At 42.7% G+C, this 20,446-nt stretch overlaps 2 protein-coding genes across 6 annotated transcripts in view; both read right to left on the reverse strand.

Moving 5' to 3' along the window:
- Positions 1 to 2,843: 2,843 nt before the first annotated feature.
- LOC127470722 (interleukin-9 receptor-like) lies at positions 2,844 to 17,832 on the reverse strand. Of its 2 annotated transcripts, none has more exons than XM_051786655.1 (10): positions 17,772 to 17,832; positions 10,578 to 10,633; positions 9,606 to 9,696; positions 9,098 to 9,206; positions 7,127 to 7,320; positions 6,329 to 6,474; positions 5,813 to 5,987; positions 5,464 to 5,575; positions 4,375 to 4,459; positions 2,844 to 3,882 (listed from the first exon to the last, which is right to left on the reverse strand). In XM_051786655.1, the coding sequence occupies exons 3-10, from the start codon at positions 9,682 to 9,684 to the stop codon at positions 3,343 to 3,345; spliced, it is 1,440 nt and encodes a 479-aa protein (XP_051642615.1). In that variant the 5' UTR covers positions 9,685 to 9,696; positions 10,578 to 10,633; positions 17,772 to 17,832; the 3' UTR covers positions 2,844 to 3,342. The 2 variants fall into 2 exon arrangements, with proteins under 2 accessions (XP_051642615.1, XP_051642536.1); XM_051786576.1 differs by lacking the exon at positions 17,772 to 17,832 and adding an exon at positions 17,377 to 17,592.
- Positions 17,711 to 20,446, reverse strand: part of IL21R (interleukin 21 receptor) — a 38,578-nt gene continuing 35,842 nt past the window's right edge. For all 4 annotated transcript variants that reach the window (XM_051784768.1, XM_051784685.1, XM_051784607.1 and 1 more), the window contains one exon: positions 17,711 to 19,526. In XM_051784768.1, the coding sequence (XP_051640728.1) occupies positions 18,612 to 19,526 (915 nt within the window). In that variant the 3' untranslated portion in view covers positions 17,711 to 18,611. The remainder of the gene's footprint in view (positions 19,527 to 20,446) is intronic.

Genomic DNA, 20,446 nt, shown 5'->3' on the forward strand with positions numbered 1-20,446 from the left:
TCTGTAAAGAAGTTCTTTCTAATATCTAACCTAAACCTCCCCTGGCACAACTTGAGACCACACCCTCTTGTCTTGCTGATCTTTGCCTGGGAAAAGAGACCAACCCCCACCTGGCTACAGCCTCCTGTCAGGGAGTTGTAGAGGGTGATGAGGTCTCCCCTGAGCCTCCTCTTCTCCAGGCTGAACAGCCCCAGCTCCCTCAGCCTCTCCTCCTAGGACTTGTGTTTGACTCCCTTCACCAGTCTAGTTGCCCTTCTCTGCACCTGCTCCAGGACCTCAATGTCCTTCCTGAGCTGAGGGGCCCAGAACTGGGCACAGCACTCAAGGTGTGGCCTCACCAGCGCTGAGTCCAGGGGAAGAATCACTTCCTTGGACCTGCTGGCCGCATTGTTCCTGATCCAGGCCAGGATGCCATTGGCCTTCTTAGCCACCTGGGCACACTGCTGGCTCATGTTCAGCTTCTTGTCAATCCAAACTCCCAGGTCCCTCTCTGTCTGGGTGCTCTCTAGCCACTCTGTCCCCAGATTAATGCTGTAACTGTGTTTGTGGCTACTGAACGCTGCTCTTCAAAGAGATCCTCCTGGTCAAAAGGCAGATTCTTTTCCATTTCATCTGGCACAATTTTTTTCTAGACAATATCACAATGGTCTGCATAGCAGATTGACCAGTTGGATTTATGTTTGTTTATGTCCATGCATATTTTTATAAGGCTCAAAAAGTATCAGGCTCATCATAGAACTAGTAAAATGTATGGATTGCACAGAGCTAAGTTTAGAGCTGTTTCAAACATTACACAACATAGAGTTGTGAACACAAAGAAAGGAAGCAACAGAGAAGCACAGACTTATAATAATATTACATGACAGTTCTGTCAGACTCACATGAAAATGCTGGCCACTTTGTTCTGGTTGCAGGTGATACACACAGCATGCACTTGGTAGTCCCAGGATATGAAAGGCTTCACAGGCTTGACCAGAGCCCATATTATGTCTCATTACTAGATTGTAGTTCTCTATCTTCCACTGGAGGGATACTTAGAGGCAAAACTCAGCCTTAGAATAGTTCAGAGATTCTAGAAGAAGCTTTAAAAAACATAGCTTGATCCTAATACGAGTCTCAAACATGACACACACAAAAAATGAACAGAAAACCTTAAAATAAAAACACAAAGCAAAAGGCCAGGGGGAAAAAGGAGTTTTATAGACTACTTTTGTAGAAAATTTGTAGTATTTCATTGGCTGAATAAAAATGAGGCTTTGATTGTTCCAAAGACCTAATTGTAAAGCAGAGGTATTTTGTTCTTTTTTTTCTAGTGACAACAACTAACATTTATAAGTAACTCCATAAAAGCAGAAGCCGCTGAAAGTTGTTTCATCTGGAGAACCGCTGATGCTGGAATATTATTGCAGCTTTTTAACCATCAGCCTCTCATCACCTGCAGACTCAGTTGTTACAGTCTTCCTGTCCTACCCTAATGGACACAGGCAGCAGCATCTTTGACTTTTCATTTCTCTCAAGTAATTTCTGACTACATTCAACCTCTCTGTTTTCTTTTGCTTCTTTATGTCATGAAGTTTTTTGTTCTCCCTTCCATAGCCTGACCTGCTGCTCCTTACCATATCTGAATATAATCGTTCCCACTCTGATTTTGCTAATACTCCTAGTACAGAATACCTTCTTAACTGAGCAAGATTTTATGAAACTGGTTCACTTTCTGTGCAGACATGTTCATAAGCAAGGGCTATCAAGATCTGAGAGATTTAAGATACAATTGATCTGACAATTTCAGAAAGCATCCCTCTGATTCTGAAGATTTGAAATTTGAGACACTACATCAAACCACACCATGAGGTCTAAAAGTTTAGGATCGCCAAAATCCTTCAGGTGTGTAGTCTTGTTATATGATTTTCTTATCCTGAGGAAATTATAGCAACTCTTAACGACAGCAACAGCACATTCTTCTCTTGCCATTAGATTGAGGTATAGTAAAAGAAGCACACTTGAATACAGTTTTCACAAGTTAAAAACCACAAAGGACCATAAATGGGATAATATTTTCAGATATCAAGTAAGCCCTTTGCTTACAACACTGAAAACAAATCACTGCTGTTACCTCCTATGGCTGTCATGCAAATTGGATGTGAACTTCTCCTTCTGTTCCTGTTTTTCTCACAGTTGAAGACTCCTCACAACAATTCTCCGGCCTAGCATGTTTTTTGGGAAGGATGTCTCAACCTACTTTGTTACTTATAAATGAAATGTTTCTTTGCCTTGTCAAAACTATTCAGTGCTAATGGTCAGCAGAGAGACAAGGGAAGCATTCCAAAGACGGAGGAATAAATGTATGTGACTGTATATATGCATGTGCCAGCTAGTTTAGATGCATGTCTACATATCTCACTATGCTTGCTAAAACTGTTGAGCCTATTAAATTGAGGAGATCCAACTAAGACTCCAGAAATCTGCTTGGTGGTAAATTAATTGTGTATAGTATTTTCTAGGACAGAAAGTAAATCTCTAGATATCCAGCTCAGAAAGGCTGTACCTGTTGTGCAGTTAAGACAAAGGACTCATCACCTTGGAGAGCCAGTAGGCCTGGCCTGTATTGTGATTAAGTAAGCCTCATGTGTGCTGTTCTTGCTTTTCATCTTTCTCCATTAGATCAGCCCAGCCACTTAACCTTGAGATAAATTTTTGTTAAAATCAAAGCAGTACATGAGGCTTAGTTATTGCAAAATAAAAAGTTAGAGCCTTTCACAATAATAAAGATCAAGGTCCACTGTCTGATGATCTTTAAACAGAGCAATTACAAATTCTGATCAAATCAGGAACCAGTTGAAGTCATCAATGCATTAAGAAGCAAAATTACCCTCTTTAGCGAAAATCGTTTATTGTGATTTTATGAAGAATTATGCATAGCTTTAAAAAATTATGGAGTTTAAATCATGGTTCATCACATTGCAAATATTGCTGCTTCCAAGAGGCACACAATTCCAATAGCTCTTCCTGAGGAAAAACAGCGGGTCTGCTGCTGCCTCCTTAGACCGGCGGTTACTGGACCTCTGCTGGCAGGAGGTTAATTCAGGGAAGGGCATGGTAATGTATCTCTGAGACAACAGATGTTGCTGGAGTTGGGCTTTGCCATGCCTGTAGGGGTAGTATTTGCTAGCCAGAGGACTTGATCACAATCTTCTTCTGAAGTACAGGAATTGAAGATTTATTTTAAAATTATACAAGTTTGCAATTGTCTGCACAGTCACCATTTAAGCCACTTAGGAAGACAATGCTGGGAGGTGAGAGAAGAGCACCAGAATCTTTGTAGGCAGTATTCCTCAGGGAAGGTCACTGATCATTCTGATGTTTGACAAGACTATTGCCATCGGAGAGCTTCAGTGGTTCAGCAGGAATCAGACCTCCTGTGGTATCATTGTCACACAAGGTACAATAGTCACTGCCACTGAAGGACACATCTTCTATCTCCAAAGATTCCTGAAGCATAAGAAAGTCACCCTTTCCATGCTGTGAGTGAGAGAAATAATTCCTTCCCATGCTAGGGCTCTCAGAATTGTCTTTAATTATTTCAGAGATTTTCAGGCCAACTGTGTCATCAGCATGGTTCGGTGCAAACAATAGTCCTGGCCTCACTTCTATCTCTTCAGCTCTTATATACCTACTGGGGACATATTGCTGGCTTGGACCTGGGGCAAATACAAAGTTTTCTTCTGCAGCAACCAGATTTGTGCTTTCCCGAGGTTTCCCAGAGATCTGGGAAATCAGTTCCTGGGTGTTTAGATCATAAACTCTATCTGCAGTCACTTTGCTTGAGTTGCTGGCCTCTTCTCTTCCAAATTGGCTACAAGCCTCATTAGGTCCAACCCAGTCCTAGTGAAAGGATCAATAAGTTTGGGTCATTTTTCATAGTTATTCCAAAATATTCTGTGTATATGGCTTTGGCACAATAATCCAGAGGTTTAGTGCAAATATAACAGGCCAAGTTAGAGTAATAGTGTAGACAATCTAGCTGCTAATTTCACAAAGCTTTACAAGAAATTTTACAAGATTTCGCCTCCAGAATACAATGCAAGCTACTTGTATTGCTTTGGCTTTGAAAGGACAGGGTGCACCTTTTAGATTCAGCCAGAGTTCAAAGTGACTAGAGGGGTTCTACTTCTAAGGAGTGAGAAGTTGGACAGGAGCTCTGCTGGTCAGCTAGTATGTGGAGACAAGAAACTGAGAAACTGTAAACTCTTAGGAAGAGCAGAACCACCTGTCAGTAACTCTGCTCAGGAGCTAGAATGATTAATCCCAGAAAAAAAAAAAATCCTCCCATCGTGAACCGAGGATCATAAGAAAGGAATTAAACTTATTTCTTACCTTGAAATTCCCATTGTGCAAACTATAGAGTGGCTGAAAGAAAGCAGCTGGTGTGGGAATGTTAAAGCAGGTGAGACTTTTTGCCCTAAAGTGAGAAAACAACTCTTAAAAAACCCGGAAAATTTTTCTGTATTCTGTCTCCATGATACTGATTGGATGCAACCTCCACACTTACCATGACTTCTGACATCTCATGCAATCATTTGTCTGCTACCTATGCATGCATTTAATGTTTCTAGCCTGAAGCAGTCTTAAAAGTTTCTTAGGAATATCCAAAAACTTATTACTGGTGTATTACCCATTATATGCACCAAGCTATTGAAACATTTGTTTTTCAGCTTCCTTGATCTAAACCACTGTTTCTGGAAGTGTTTTAGAGAATTCTAGCTTCATTATATTTAGACAGAGAAATTCTGCCAGACATTCTTGCCCATTTATTAGAGTCTATCCTGTAAAATACTTCATTGCATTTTGTCAAGTATTCTGTTTCTCTAAGAATGATGTGTGTATGGAGCATAATAATGTATGTCAAGGCAGAAAAAAAAAGAGGTAGGAGATTTACCTTTGCTCTGACAGCATAAAAAATGGCAGAAGATGGTTGAACCAAGGTTCTAAACCACTTTGTTCTTTGTAAACTTGATCTCAACAGAATCTGAGTCAGTCTAGCTTGCCTATATTGCTATTTTACATACCGACTGCTGCCAGGTATGTCACGAGTAGCTTAACATTGACATCAGTTTAACCACCTTTATGGATTGCTAGGTACTTGCACTTTTAATTTATCTACATGAAGCTTAACAAGAAATTTCCATGGCTTTAAATTTCTTTAGCTCCAAGAGACCCTCATCCTTGAGTTTCAGCTGAGTTTGGGAGTCACAAGGGTACTTTGGTCTCCTTAAGGACTGTATAGTGGGTCATTAACTATCATCAGCCAAGGAATATGTCATGTCCCATGACTGTCAAAAGAGGTTTTGACAATGACTGAGCCTGTGCAGGAGAAACAGGAAGGAAAAGGGATATAACAACTCTTGATTTATCCTCTTCAGGCCATAAAGATCAAGGGGAACTTAATGAAAAACTATCACATACCTTGAAGAAAGTTTGCAGTTCCAGAATAAATAGAGTAGAGTGCCCAAACTCAGAGGAATGAACAAGAGCTGCATAGTGGTATTTAAGATCTTCTCAGACAGTTTTGGTACATCTAGGAAAACAATTAGCACAAAAATTTTTAGCAAAAGTCTAGAAGTCAGGATAGAACTCCAAATAACCAAGCAATCCAAATGAAACAGGCTGCTAAAGTCCTCAAGGAAAGTAACTTGGCTATGAACACTTGAAGAAAGCTAGTTCTGTTTTGTAAAGCTCCATTTTTCCACATATCTTCCTTTTTTTTGGAACATGGACATGAAATGAATTAAGATGAAAACAACATTCTTTGTACCTGCTCTTTGAAACACCGTTGTCTGGCTCCACTCACTCCACTGACTGTGGTAGGAATTCTCATTTTCAGAAACTTTGCAGCGAACTCTTGCAATGTAAGCAATGCCACTGCGAAGCTCTGTTGCTTCAATTTCTATCTGTGGCAGTGAACTGGATGGTGTCTTGTTCAATGCAATCTGAAAAGTATTGCAAAGCATTTCTGTTAACAAGGCTGGGCAAAGGGATGGTCTTTTAAATACTCTTTTTTGTTGGTTTTTTTTTTTCCCTTTTCTCTTCCAAATTCTCTTTTCTTAGATGCAAGAAGAGGGCCTGCATGAGGATGGGTGACTTATGAATGTAGGGGTCATGAGAAGAGTTATTGATCTCCAGGATTGATTTATATAAAATCTTTCAGACTTCATATGGGAAACCAGAAAGGCCAGATTAAAAGAGTCAGCTGGCAGAGAGCCCTGAGCTGATTAGCAAGGCTGTTGTGCCCAAAGAGCAAGGCAGCATCACTGTGTGTCTCATCCATTACCTCCCAGGACATGCTGTACTCCTTGTACTGCAATTCATATTGGAGAATTTCAACGAGGTACCAAGGCACATTCCACACACTCCACCATATCTGACACTTGCTGGCAGTGGCATTGCTCTGGAGGTTCAAAGGTGGATCAAGTTTTACTGTAAATAGAGGAGGCAGGTTTTTTCACAATATTTGAGTGATACTAAGACCAGAAGTAGACCAAATTAGTTTCCAGGTTGGATCAGAGCAGCTACAAAACTGACATAAATTAACAATAACTCCAGCAGTCTCTGGGGATAATCTTGCAAGCAAAGAACCACTCTGGATGTCACATTCTGCCCTAAAAACATACCACACATATAGACACTAGATACTAGATACTAGTATTTCAGATACTAGAGCATTTCTCTGAAGTACCAGGCCACGGGACATTCAATTAAATCCGTGAGTTTGATTTCTCATTACATAATTTCTCAGGAAAAAGTAAAACAACAAAACAAACAATTGTGGCAATCTAATTGTAAATTATCTATGGCACAAGAAAACATGATGCAAGTGCGAAGTCTTCTTGAAAGATGCTCCAGAGCCAGCCCTCTCTAAAGTCTTAGAAAGGTCAGAATGGAGAGACTCAGGGACTGCATCCTCACTGGTACAGTCCACACAGCACACTCTCCAGGAATGGACAGTCTGGCTTGCTTTCATTGTTTCCACTTGCTGTCTTTGAGACACCCTTTGTTAGAGAGCATATCAGACCTACCCCAAAGCTGCTGGGCAGAGCCACAGCTCACGACCGCCCTTGTTCATACTTACTGTGCTTGCGGGGATTGTACACTGGAAAGGTAATGTATTTGTGATTACGGCCAAAGAAGTTTCCTTGGAGAGAGACTCTATAACCATCTGTTTCCAAGATCTGGCTGGCTAAATGAATTGTGCAGTGGTACTGATTCTGCATGCTCTCTGTGGCAGTCAGTTTGCAGCTGGCGTTGTGGCCCTTTGACCAGAGGCTAGAAGAATAAAAAGGCTGAAAGTTTCTTTGAAGGCATACAATGAAGTGTTTTTTCAGTTTATGAAGAACATGTGGCAGCTTAGCACACCACCACACTCTGGAAGACCATGAACCTCTTTAGTGCAGAGAGCACAGAAAGCAATCCTAAAGCTGGCTGGATGGCAGGGCTGAATAGGGAGGAAGGAGATGCCTTCATAACCTCTCTGCTGAAAGCACCAGACCTTCAAGGAGCTGCATACAGAGCCCAACATCTGCCCTCTCTGAAAGTGAGAGGGCTGCATGTCATTGCCAGGAAAGCAGCTGGGTAGGGGGGAAGAAGTTAGTTACAACTGCACAGGACAGAAGCAATGAGCTGTACATTAAGGCCTCTTTTGCTAGGAACAAACATCAGTACTGACAGCAAAACATGTTGGAATTTGGTTTGTTGTTTTGTGGTGTAGCCATTTATTAGCAAATTTTTCATGTTGCATGGGATCCCACAAGAAACAGGGATATCACAGTTTATCAGCTTGGCAGTTCTTCATAGATCTAAACCCCAGTATTATTTAGAGCTAGGCTATTTTTGACTTAACCGTACCAGAATATGAGGCATCTAATGTCAGCATGGCTTACCCTCATGTAATAGTTACTGGTGGTCAAGACAATGTTATTGCATAATCTAAACACATTCATCTCAAATTATCCTGTCACATAGCAAACTATTCACCCTATTGTTTCCATTAGAGGAAACACTATTCAGATAATATTCTAAATCACAGAATCGACCAGGTTGGAAAAGACCTCCGAGATCATCAAGTCCAACCCTTGGTCTAACACAGCTGTGGTTACCAGCCCATGGCACTGATGCCACATCCAGTCTCATCTGAAAAACCTCCAGGGACAGTGAATCCACCACCTCCCTGGGCAGCCCATTCCAATGTCTGATTACTCTCTCTGTAAAAAAATTTTTCCTAATATCCAACCTAAACCTCCCTTGGCACAGCTGAAGACCGAGCCCTCTTGTCCTACTGCTGGTTCCTGGGAGAAGAGCCCGACCCTCACCTGGCTACACCCTCCTGTCAGGGAGTTGTAGAGAGTGATGAGGTCTCCCCTGAGCCTCCTCTTCTCCAGGCTAAACAACCCCAGCTCCCTCAGCCTCTCCTCACAGGACTTGTGCTCGAGTCCCTTCCCCAGCCTCGTTGCTCTTCTCTGGACCTGCTCCAGCCTCTCAATGTCCTTCCTGAACTGAGGGGCCCAGAACTGGACACAGCACTGCAGGGGTGGCCTCACCAGCACTGAATAAATCTGTTATTAAAGCTTATAACTCACTGGACTTGTATATATATACACTAACTAATAGATTAAACTACTAGTGGTTTAATTTCTAGGCAAAAAGACAAGAAATTATTAGAAGTTGATTAGGGAGCTTCATGGACGATGGGCTCTGGAAGTTCCCAGATCACAGAGACTGAAGGCCAGGAAGGAAAGGCTCCCTATGCTGAGGCACCTGCCAGAACAGTTCACTGGGTGGATAGCCAGAGCTGGCAGGAGAACATGCAGCTGTGTGCACTGTACCTCAGCTGCCCCAGCTGAGGCTGTGGGCCCACAAAAGGAAGCAGCTTCCAAGGTAGCCCAGGTCTGGGGTGATGGGGTGGCAAAGGTAGCTGTGCCACAGGTCTCCTCCTGCTGTGGAGGGAGCAAAGCCCACAGCTGGACCCCATCTCTGCTTTTCCATGCCATCCTGCCCATGCCAGGGCTGGGGCTGCCACAGGCAGCACTCGGTATGTGGCTCTTACTTGGTGAAATGCAGGTGGAAAGGTCCATCGCCCACGGGCTTCTCCGTCACCCATGTGCAGTTCACAGTAGTTATGTAGTTATTCAGGCAGCTCAGGCTGCCACAGAGCTCTGCAGAGGAAGGAGACCAGAGCTGGATTCGTGTATCACTGGATGAGGCCTTGCTCAGTACATCAAATAAATGCATTACTTGCTAGTACTTCCTTTACTGACACTACATCTAATCTTCCCCATCATGTTCTTCCTCTCTTGTACCACACTTCACTGCATGAGATGAGTGTAAGATCTTAGGGCAGGGACCTTGGGCAGTAGCTACACTTTTTCTGCTGCCCAGCTTATCCAGTATGTGCTCAGTTCCCTAGGCTTGGCATTACCAGCCAGCTGTACCGGTTCCTGGGGCCTAGGAAAGGGCAGAATCTTGGGTTGCATATTTAAGAGTCTGTGAATGAAAAATGAGCACAGGTATATGCCTGTTTTCCTACGGTGAACCTATTCCAGATCTCCTCTTACCTCTCCCTCTTCCTCCACCAAAGAGCAGCACAGCAGTGATACACAGCCGGAGGCCCAGCTGCCACACAACTCTTCCCATTCCAGATAATATCTGAAACAGAACAATTTTTAGGAGCAGTTTTGTCAGTATTTGTACCAGCAGGTTGAAGCTTTACCTACTTGCTTCTGCAAGTGTGATGCAAGCTTATCTTGAATCTCTCAGGGCACCAGCTCAGCTATATAATTTCTTCTATAGGAACTGGTCTTCTCATGGCAGTAAATAATACTTTGTACAGGAATCTAAAGCACGAGCTGCATTAAAGGAAATCTTTAATTCCTGCAATTTGATCAAGGGTGGGTGAAAGGGTGGGTGTTTCATCTTTCCTTCTTCCTGCATTTTTGGCATCTGGTTTATGACAATTTAAGAGCAGCAGAGAGCCACAGTGGGTTGGAAAAAATGTTCATGTTTCCCTGTATCTCATTTCTGACAGCAACCGAAACCAGATGCTTAGAGAAAAATCATAGCAATAGAGCATAGATATTCTTCTCTGAAAACATTCTCAGCCTCCAGACATTTGCAGCTCAGGGGCCTCCTGGAGCAGACATAATTTCTGCATATTCAGAAAAGAGAAACAGAGAATAACTGATATGCTCCTGTCAAAGCATTCATTGAGAGATGTAGAATACTTAGGACCTAGTCATTACCCCAGTTCACAGAAGGTTTGTGTAAGGATGTTTGAAGTGTATCTTCTGCAATATGGAACACTACCTCTGTACAGTGTTAAGCTGGACTCATTTTTTTTTTTTAATTAGAAATTCCGTTCTGTGAATTCTCTCCTGATGAAGTTTTAATTTAAAATTATACTTTTTCACTGAAAGCTTCTGATTTGGTATTCTTACGGCAAAGTTTAATATGAAGAATATGGACCTGATCTACTCAGCAATACATGGTGTTTTTAAAAGATGTTTTCAGTTTGCAATACTTGCTGTTACCTGAACACAGCAAATGAGCCCAGCACTGCTGCAAGGAGTGTGATGCTCCAAGGAGCCTGAAACCCAGAAAACATGGAGTGAGTTTGTAGACAGAGACCACTAATAAACAAAAACAGTTTCTTGAAAAATTAAAAGAATTTTGGAGGAACACTGTTTGCACTGCTTGCCTAGCACGTACACTGAACTGAGCTCTAGGGCTGGGCTAACGTAAGGGTCTGAGAATTTTCTGTCTTAGAAGAGCTTGGGTTAGTTATTATTAAAAAAAACAAAACCAAAAAACCCAAACCAACAACTATCAACCAAAATTTGCCAGAGATTATGATCTCTTTCAGGACAAGCTGGGGAAAAGGGAGAGAGTGTCAGGATAGGAGAAACACTAAGTACAGCATTAGCACAGGACCAAACAGATACAGCCTGGCTATAGAATAAGTTCATGATTTCAAACCAACAAAGGATCTGAAGTAATCTAGAATATAAGTGAGCGAGAAAAAGCCTATGCTTAGCAAGGATTGTGATATTTAAATCATTAGGATTGTTTTACTGAAGGGATTAAGTGATCTGATGGCTACAACAGCAGGAACTGGACTCCATGACCAAGAGTATCCTTCCAGTCATGAATTTCACAAAGCTATACAGTAGCATCCACATAAAACTTCTTGCCTGTGATCATGCCTGCTTATGGTATCCCTTTTCTGAATCGAATAGTAAAATAATTACAATGTTTCAGAAACTTATCAAGAGAAAAGGAATCTTTCTGGCTACCACTTCCCCACCTCTTCATTTATGGGTTTTTGGTAAGCACTCTGTTTTGCTGCAGACCTTCTTCAGAGTGGGGGTTGTCAAGAGGAAGTGTCACCAGTAGCTGATTTTAGCTGCAGGAGGCTGGGAGGCATGAAGCCTCTCCTGCTTATCATTCTAATCAGGGTTGCGTGTGATCCCTGAGATAAATACAGTCATAGTGACTAAATATGATATAGACAGAGCTGCATTAAGTAGAATGATACATGTGCTTACAAGAACTCGTTCAGGCACACAAACAAATAAACAAACATAGGTTAAGATAAGTAAACCAGGACAGAATGTTTCCAGGTAATTGCTATTAATTTTATAAACTCCCCCCACCCCACGTAAGAAGTACTTTGTTCAGTTCTTCAGTATTCAAAATGTGTCAGACATTTCTGGCTCTCTAGCCCACCTAGAAACAAATACAGCATGTTTAAATGCAAATTTCTGCATTAGAAGCCATGAATGTTAGTCATAAGTAGGTCATGTAACACTGAATTCTGAAAGGCTTATCAGAAAATTATTTCAGGAAATAGCACATAACCAGATGAACAAGATTCTGCAGTACATTAATGCAATTAGAGGAGCTAACACACAGACTGTGGATGCATATGGGTTAAAAGAAATGTTATTGTAGCTACATGTAATATTGAATAATTTCTTCTGTTGGGATCCATACTTTAGACAAAGAGATGCTGTCAATATAAAAATGGTTCTGGAAAGGGCTATAAGAATGATATGATCTTGGATAACTTTTCTCAGAAATCAACCCTTAAAGACCAACTAAATCTCTTTAACTTAACCAAAGGAAACACTAAGTAGTAATGTCACACCAGCCATAAGTATCTTACATGGGAAGGTGATTTCACATAGGAGAAAAATCTTTTTTTTTTTTAAATCTCCTAGAGACAGATGGAAAGAATGCACTTGTTAGACACTGAAGGTAGATACAATTAGACAGAAATAAAGTGTAGAATTTGTACAAAGGGGAACTACCTTTATTGCTGGAACCTCTTGCCTAAACATATGATGCAAGACTTGTAGTCTATAAATCTTTCTTGGGTATCTTGAAAAACAATACAAAATCCCGGTAGCTCAGATGGAAACCCAGTGCCAGCTACCCAGGTGCTATTACAGCAGCTGCCAGCACTGGAAGACAAATCAATTTTTTAGCCAGGTTGCCTGCTGGTTTTTCACGTTCTAATGCCCAGTTTCTGCCACACTGGGCAGTTGTGGGTGAAGCCAGAAAAGCCCTGTGAAAACTGGAGGAACCACCTTTACTCTGCAGGAAAGAAAGAGACCAAATGCCTGAGATGACACCCTGAAACAATACACCAGACATGCTTCCACCAGTCTGGATATTAGCTCAGCACCAGGAGCTGAGTAGTGACCTTGAGTTCCTAGGTAGTCTCAAGCTGTTGCAATGGTGTTTCCATCCTTTCTGCATGTTTCCAGGGCCGAGTTGTTCTGCCTGTTACCTGCTCAAGGAAATGAGGCCTTGCAGCCTTGCCTTTCCCCTTCCCTCCTGTAGTTCCACCAGCAGCCTCCATTTCCCAAAAGTAATTTTAAGTAACTTTGAAGCAGAGTTTGTACAGCACAGATTTTTCAAATGCTCTCAGCTGCTTACCAATAGAAAGGCACATGATTGACAGTTATTGGTAGATCTATTACTAGGAATTCATATTCACAGATTCACCTCCACATTTCGGGTCCAGCTGAACACATAATAAAAAGATTTTCTTTTAAGAATTTATAAGGTGAAATAAATTATTTGATAGATAACACTGAGAGGGGAAGTAGAACAAGAAGGTGACAACACAGTCCCATCATGTGGGTAGCCTAGATATCATCTGGGTTTTAGCAACTCAGTAAAGCAGAGCTTTACAAGGAGACCCAAAGAATGAGGTAGCCCAGGCGAATTGCAGGCAGTACCTTCAATATATAAGCAGTAGCATAAAGGGTGATTAGGAGGAGGTGATTTAACAATCTAGTGGGAGGAGGAAGCTGACATCGAGTTCACTTTTTGATGGAGAAATGAGAGATGACAACAGGACAAGGAGAGGTTGTCAGTGACTTTGGAAGTGGGGACAAGAAGCTTATGAGAAAGAGAAATAGAAGAATTGTGTAGAGAAATGTAATAGGTTCAAAGGGATGGACACAAGAAAGGACCTTTGCATCTCTGACTTTTGGATGACTACAGGTAAGACAAGTTCTACAAAGGCCTGACAAAACACGAAGTGCCATATAAGAGCATGAGCAAAAATTTGACATGGAGATGCGTGCATAAGCTTCTTCAACATGCTTGAGCATCCTTGGATACTTGTCAGATTACATGCCAGCCCACACCAGAGAGACAGGACTCTTCGGTTTTATTCCACCTCTGAAATCAATTTTTATATAGAGTACATTGTTTCATCAGTGTAATTTTTTCTTGTTGCAGCTCATACATCTGGTCTTCTATGCTCACCTAAATCTTAGAGGAAGTCAGAAGCTTCAGGCTCTGGACTCTTTCAAAATGTGTTTTTCTTGCTGTCACTCCCACAGCAAGATATGATGTTGACAAGAAGCTCAGCAGGATCTAGCAATGTACGTTTGCCACCCAGAAAGCCAATCCTTCATCAGCCTGCATCAAAAGCAGTGTGACCAGCAGGTTGAGGGAAGGGGTTCTACCCCTCTACCCTGCTCTTGTGAGACCACCACCTGCACTACTGTGTCCAGCTCTGGGGTCCTCAATGTAAGAAGGACATGGAGCTGCTAGAGCAAGTCCAGAGGAGGCCGTGAAGATGACCAGAGAGCTAGAGCCCTCTGCTATGCAGGCAGGATGAGAGAATTGGGGTTGATAACCTGGAGAAGAGAAGGCTCCGAGGAAACCTTAGAGCCCCTTTCAGTATCTAAAAGGGCTATAAGAAAGGCAGAGAGGGACTTTGGACAAGGGTATGAAGTGACATGACAGGGGGGAATGGCTTCCCACTGACAGAGGACAGGATTAGATTGGATACTGGACAGAAATTCTTCCCTGTAGGGTTGGCGAGGCCCTGGCACAGGTCACCCAGAGAAGCTGTGGCTGTTCCATCCCTGGAAGTGTTCCATGCCAGCTGGACAGGGCTTGGACAAGCCCATGGCAGGGATCGCTTCCAATCCACACCATTCTAGGATTCTATGATACAATGAGTGGTGTACAGTGGGAGCAGACACAGCAGACCTGGACCCTTGAACACTGTTTCCATCCATTACATCTTAGTAATTAGTGATAAGTGGCCTGCTTTCCCTTGGCCATAATCCCTTCCTTTGCTTACATCTCTTCCAGAGGAAGCACCAACAGGCACTACAGAAAAGCAGGACACTGACTGGCACCTATGAAGTAAAACAATGACAGGCAGTAGCACATCTGTACCAACAGGTACATCCATCCATCCATTAGGACTAACCCAAGTGTACATTCACCTTTATACTACTAGGTGTGATTAGAGGGGTACCCATCATGAACAATCATCTCTGCCTATAAAGAAAAACTTCTGCAGGCCCTTTAAGAAAAATTAGCCATAGATTGTCTACCTTCTTAATACCTAGGCCTCTGAGCACATGCCTGACAGAAGCACATCAAGTGCACACAGCAGACTCACACGATCAGCATGCCAGCTGCTGGGGAATAAGGAAAAAGGGGTTGGATTTCTCAACTACAGAGATTATCAGAGAACCCCATATAACCAGTCTTTTTCTCCCTTCATCTTTGGAGAGCCATCTTCCCATAATTTGATGCTCACAAACAGCCTTGCACTTTTAGATTTGACATACTTGGATCCGAGAGAAAAACCTGGTACAAAGGATGACTACTGCAATAAAGCAATATCCACACACACACACACACACACACACACACACACACGTATCTATACACACATGCATACATTAAAAAAGTATATTTTTGCCTGCAAAGTCCCAAACACTGAGGACTATTTTGGCTGGATTCCTTTACATTCATCTCTTGCAGTCAGAGAGGAGTACCTAAAAAATAATTTCTTCAGGGTGGTCCTTCTTTTGAGCACAATCCATCAGAATTAATGCAATAGTGTTGTTTTGTGCTCAGCAAACTAGCAGAACAAAAGCACAGGGACCCTTCTCATGATTCTTTTGTTCTAGGTTTCTAGTAAAAGAAACAATATATAATTCCACATTTAGGGATAGAAAATATTTTTCAACATTTTAGCTCAGTAGATGTATCCTAACATTAGATACTGGCATACATGGAACAGAAATATGTTAAACTGTCTTACCAGCTCAAAGAAAATGTCACTTTTTGCACCGCTTCTGTCCCTTGATAGTTTGGGTTTCGTGGTTTGATGATCATGCAGTAGCAGCAGTGACATAATAAAGCAGAGCATACTGTGCCTGATTTTAAAGATAATCTCAAGAACCAATGAAAAACTGCTCAGATTATCAGATTGAGTTAAAGTAGCCGTATCTGTAATTACTCATTAGTCATGGAGAAACTGAGGAATTTCTGCTAAAGGGTTAACATTTAAAAGGCCAAGCAATTTGCTGAATATAGAAGTATAGGCTTGCAACTTTTATATAAAAAAGGGCCAACAGAAGAGCTTTCTAAGTGACCTAAAGTAATTTTCTAGCCCTGTCTGGATGTGAGGCAAAACTGCTTCCACCCAAGTCCTCTACCAAACTATGCTCAGACTCCTGGAGCACCCTGAGCTGCCCTGCCCTGCGCTTCCCCCACAGCCAACTGCTGCACTGTGCTCAAAGTGCAATTCTGGAAGCAAAGGCAAAAAAGTATTGCAGTGCTTCTGTGTCCTGATCCCAGAGCATATGAGGAACAGATCTTCCCACGCCCAGCTGCAATGGCAGTGTTACAATTAGGATGCATCAAGTCAGTCCTGTACGTGGGTCTAGTGCCAAGAAGGGGGAGAGAGAAGCAGTCGAAGAATAGACCAAATAACAGTCTGTCAGTATCAGCTTCTGGGGCCAAGAGACAAGGAGGCAGAGGCCATGCAGAAATGGAGATGGACATTTCCAAATTGGTACAACAGAATGAATTATGGTTCTTCCCCTAGTATCTGCTTTTTGGCCCTAACATTCCTGGGAAAACATAATTTTTCCAAATTAGATACTGCTAGGTAAGGGACATTTGCAGTTTGCTCCTAGGAGACACTGAAAAACCCCCACTTCCAACCCCTCCACATTCACAGTGACAACAATTCATTGGCCAAAGGGCAATTGTTACAGCTTGCTTCAAAGGGAATGGCCTCCCTTATTTTAATACTCTTATGGCAGGTACCTGCCTGCAAAATCTGCCTCCTAGGGTGACCAGAAGTAACTTCTAGCCCAGCATAGCACCAAACCATCACCTTCTACCAAATGTACAGCCCGATAGTGTTGCAGTAATAGAAACAGCTCCTTCAGCAGTTCTGGGGCCAACGATACAGAGACAAATAGCAGGCAGAACTGAGATGTAAAGGGCCATAGAAAGAAAGATGAGTTTCCCCTCTTCCCTTAAGCAGCCGGGGTCAGTTACCACAATGTAGTTTCTGAAGTGAAAATAGTTGTAAGATGAAGCTGTAAAAGACTGTGTGGAAACCATCAGAAACACTTCTGCCTAGTACACATTCGCATTGACATGAGCATGATGCAAAAGCCCTTGTAGGACAGTGTGGGGCAGGCTCAGCTCATCCAGGCAGTGAAGTTGGGGTGATCCTCTGCAGTTCATAGAGGACACACAAGGGACTGGTTGTGCAGCAGGGAGGATGTATTAGCATGTGAAGACCTCCCACAACTTATCACAGCTGATGACAAGAAAAATGGAAAATAAGGAGGGAAGGAACCAAAAAACTTAATATCTTAGAGCAGTGCCCAGGAAGCCACTGAGCTAGGGGTATATTGAGGGAATAATAAAAACATGGGCAAAACTAAGCCATATAGGTCCAAAATCAACATAGCAGATACCATGGCTGTTCTGAACAATCAAACCAGGGAGGTGGATGCATAGCAGTACAGTCCCAGCACTCACCTGTGAAAGAAAGAGCTTCTCTTCATTACAGTACTCCCTTCTCTTTAGGGAGCTGTGGAGATGCCTATAGTCTCAGTTAAGAGATGGAGAAGAGGGAAGGGAGTTTATTGGTATCACAGCAACAACAGATTATTACTGCACTGAAAGCAAACATCATTCACCACAAAGATTCTCTCAGGATAGGACCTCCTACAGCCAAGCAGCACTATGCCTACATAAGACGTTAGGTCTTCACATTCACTTTCAGTATTGCAGTAACTTTTAAAGACAATTAGGCTAAACAAATCAGAGATAGAGATGTCAGAGGGAAACAGATTGACAGTTACAGTGCAAATTGCAGTTTCATAGTTGGCTTTATTAGCTAGCAGAAATTGCTCAAAATCTGTGCTACTGACCTGTTAACAGCAGTAGAGCAAGTCCAAGGCAGAAGTTGCAGGCACATCCAGCTAGGACGACATTTCTGAGATTTTGGCATAGTTTTAAAAGCTGCTCAATTAATGTGCTTGAAAAGTGCTGGGAGATAAGCTGATTCAGTAGCCTAGTAGAAAGAGTTTGTCTGGAATTATATATTTTGAAGACTTTTCATTTACAGACCCCACCTGGAAAGGCACAGTCTTTCTGAAACCTGAGTTGTGCTTGTTCTCTTGGACATATATTTCTATGGTGATTAAATAAGAATTGGCTTTGATCATACCCCATGGACAGGTCTGGGACCTCCATAACTAATAAACTACTACAGCTGAGTTTAAAGAGCCAAAAGACATTAGTAGGAAAAGTAATACCACATGTTGTTTGGAAAGGGTGGGGGAGCCTTAATGTAGCAAACATGCTTGCCATGGGTTATGCTTCTAAGAGTCCATGTACAGCCAAACTCCCAAGTCATGCAAGAACACCACGGAAAATAATTTAATGTTCTGTACTCTTCAAAAGGTTACTGTAAAAAAATTGCACATCTATATAACCCAAAGGATAATTTTCAAGGTACTTAGAATTCTAAAAAAGACAACAACCAACCAACCAACCAAACCCAGAAACAATCAATCATAACAAATTTGAGACATTAATAGGATAAGTGGCAACAGAAATAGGCACGTATTTCTGTGGACCTAACAGTTTTCAGTTGTATGCAAGAAGCTTACACAAAGCAAACTTTGTTTCTCTTCTGAATTTTGCTAACACTTTGCCCCTGGCACAGTAAGGAAAGGCCCCACACTCTGCCAAGTAACATCAAGCCCTCAGTTTGCCTGTGCCCCACTGACAGGGCTGTCAGAGCGACAGGAGACCCACTGCTTGACGTAGCTCCGTGGAAAGTCCTGCCCCTCCTGCTCAAGAGAGATGGGCCCACAGTTGGTCTGACTGTTTTGCCCAAATTCACAATCAAGTGGACTTCCACAGTCTGAGTCCACAAAGCCACTGTCAATAGTGTCCAAATCAACGCAGATCATAGGGTAACTGTCACCGGGCCTGGTACTGTGAGGGAAGAAGTCATAGGAGCCTTCACTGTAGGAAACACTGTCACCGTCAGGAGAAGGTAGAGAACCTGGATTTTCCAAATCCCACCGAAGAGGCTGCAAGCAAAGGGCTTCTAGGATGTTCCCCACTCCTCCTTCTGAAGACCTTTCTACTTGCTGGTGGACTGGGACACTTGTGCTCCTCAAGTGGTCTGTGGACACGGAACCTGAAGCAAGTATTTTGTCCTGCGTGCTCAGATCAGCCAGATGCAAGTCATGGGATATCTTTCTGTCTTCCTCATCAATGTTAACCTTGGGGTAACCAGGTCCTCCAGCACTATCATCTTCCTCATTGGTATGCTTATGTCCCCTGTACACGTGGTTACAGCTGCACTGGTGGTTACAGGATGTAAATTCATCAGCCACAGTCACCGTATCAATGGACAAGTGCCCGTATGACTGCTCCTCAGTCCCACCACTGCTGTTTACACCGGACCACAGGGACTGGCTATTGTGGCCTGGGGCAGTCAGGCAAGACACACAGGTCTTGCAAGTCAGATTCTTTCTCAGCTCATGCAGCTCTTCCCGTGTGGTGCTGTTAGAAGGACGCATGGTATAAACTTCTAGGACTTCTGGCAGGACTATTCCCCATTCAAAGAAATCAAAGGTCATTTTTGTATGGGATGCACCAACCCACTTCTGCAGAAAAGGACATACAGTGAGAGAGGTTAGTATCACAAGTTTTGAGGTTGCACAGAAATGACCAAAGTTCTTATACTTTTAGAGGCGAAAGCAAACTCTAAAACCACTGACTCTTCCAACAGAACAGGGTAGGAGATGCTGTTATTACCAGACACAGCTGCAGGCAAACTGACTGAAGTAATTCAAAATAATTAGCTCTGAGAGGTTTGCATGGCTTTGCAATTTTCTCTATGCTGCAAAGGATGCCACTGCCCATAGCAGCATTCTTTCATCAATCAGCCTGAAGTCCCAGGCCAAGCCACTAAGTTGCCCCTACCCTCTTGTCCTGGATACTGCTTCTCTTGGGAAGGATGGTCAGCTTCTCCCCATGTACTGCACTTGCAACCAACACACACATAGTCCTGCTCTCTCACTTCCCCTGCCTCAGTTTCCTGGGAAGGGGGTCTGGACAAGGCTTCTCCGATCTTCTGTATGCACCAGAACAGCTTTTCTTTCACAGTGAAAAGAAGGAAGCAGAAGTAGGCAGGGGTTGGGGTCCTCACAGAACTCTAGCCACCACCTGCAACACTTACTCAGATGATTAGGGAGTGCCACACATTGAATCTTGCCCTTCTGTATCACCATTAGCATCACACTGCCCTGTCCCAGGTATTCTCTCTAGATCACAAGCCCCTTGCCTTCAGTCACATCTGAGAGTAAAGGCACTTCTGGATTTCTCTGATTTAAGAAAACAGTAAAAGTTTATGTTTCTTCTGAAGAAGTCCCTAAATCAGACACACAGATCACTGCAAATTTTAGACATGTGCCACTAATGAATGCCACTAAGTCCTACTTGAGGATTCTGCTCCCTGTCTTCCACTTACCTAATGGCTGAGCTGTGTCAAGGCTCTTCTAAGTGTATTGCTTTCTGCTGTGTA

Source organism: Manacus candei, unplaced genomic scaffold (genome assembly GCF_025592945.1).
Source record: "Manacus candei isolate 608988 ecotype Guabito, Panama unplaced genomic scaffold, ASM2559294v1 h1tg000002l, whole genome shotgun sequence".
NCBI classification, from domain to species: Eukaryota; Metazoa; Chordata; class Aves; order Passeriformes; family Pipridae; genus Manacus; species Manacus candei.

Bases quoted from the DNA above. Each gene is read 5' to 3' on its own strand.
- LOC127470722 (XM_051786655.1), bottom strand. From the start codon at position 9,684: ATGGGAAGAGTTGTGTGGCAGCTGGGCCTCCGGCTGTGTATCACTGCT. The intron at 7,321-9,097 runs GTAAGAGCCACA...TTATTCTTCTAG, and splicing joins TTCCACCTGCATTTCACCAA to CCTCTGGTCAAAGGGCCACA. The intron at 3,883-4,374 runs GTAAGAAATAAG...TCCTTTCACTAG, and splicing joins TGCACAATGGGAATTTCAAG to GACTGGGTTGGACCTAATGA.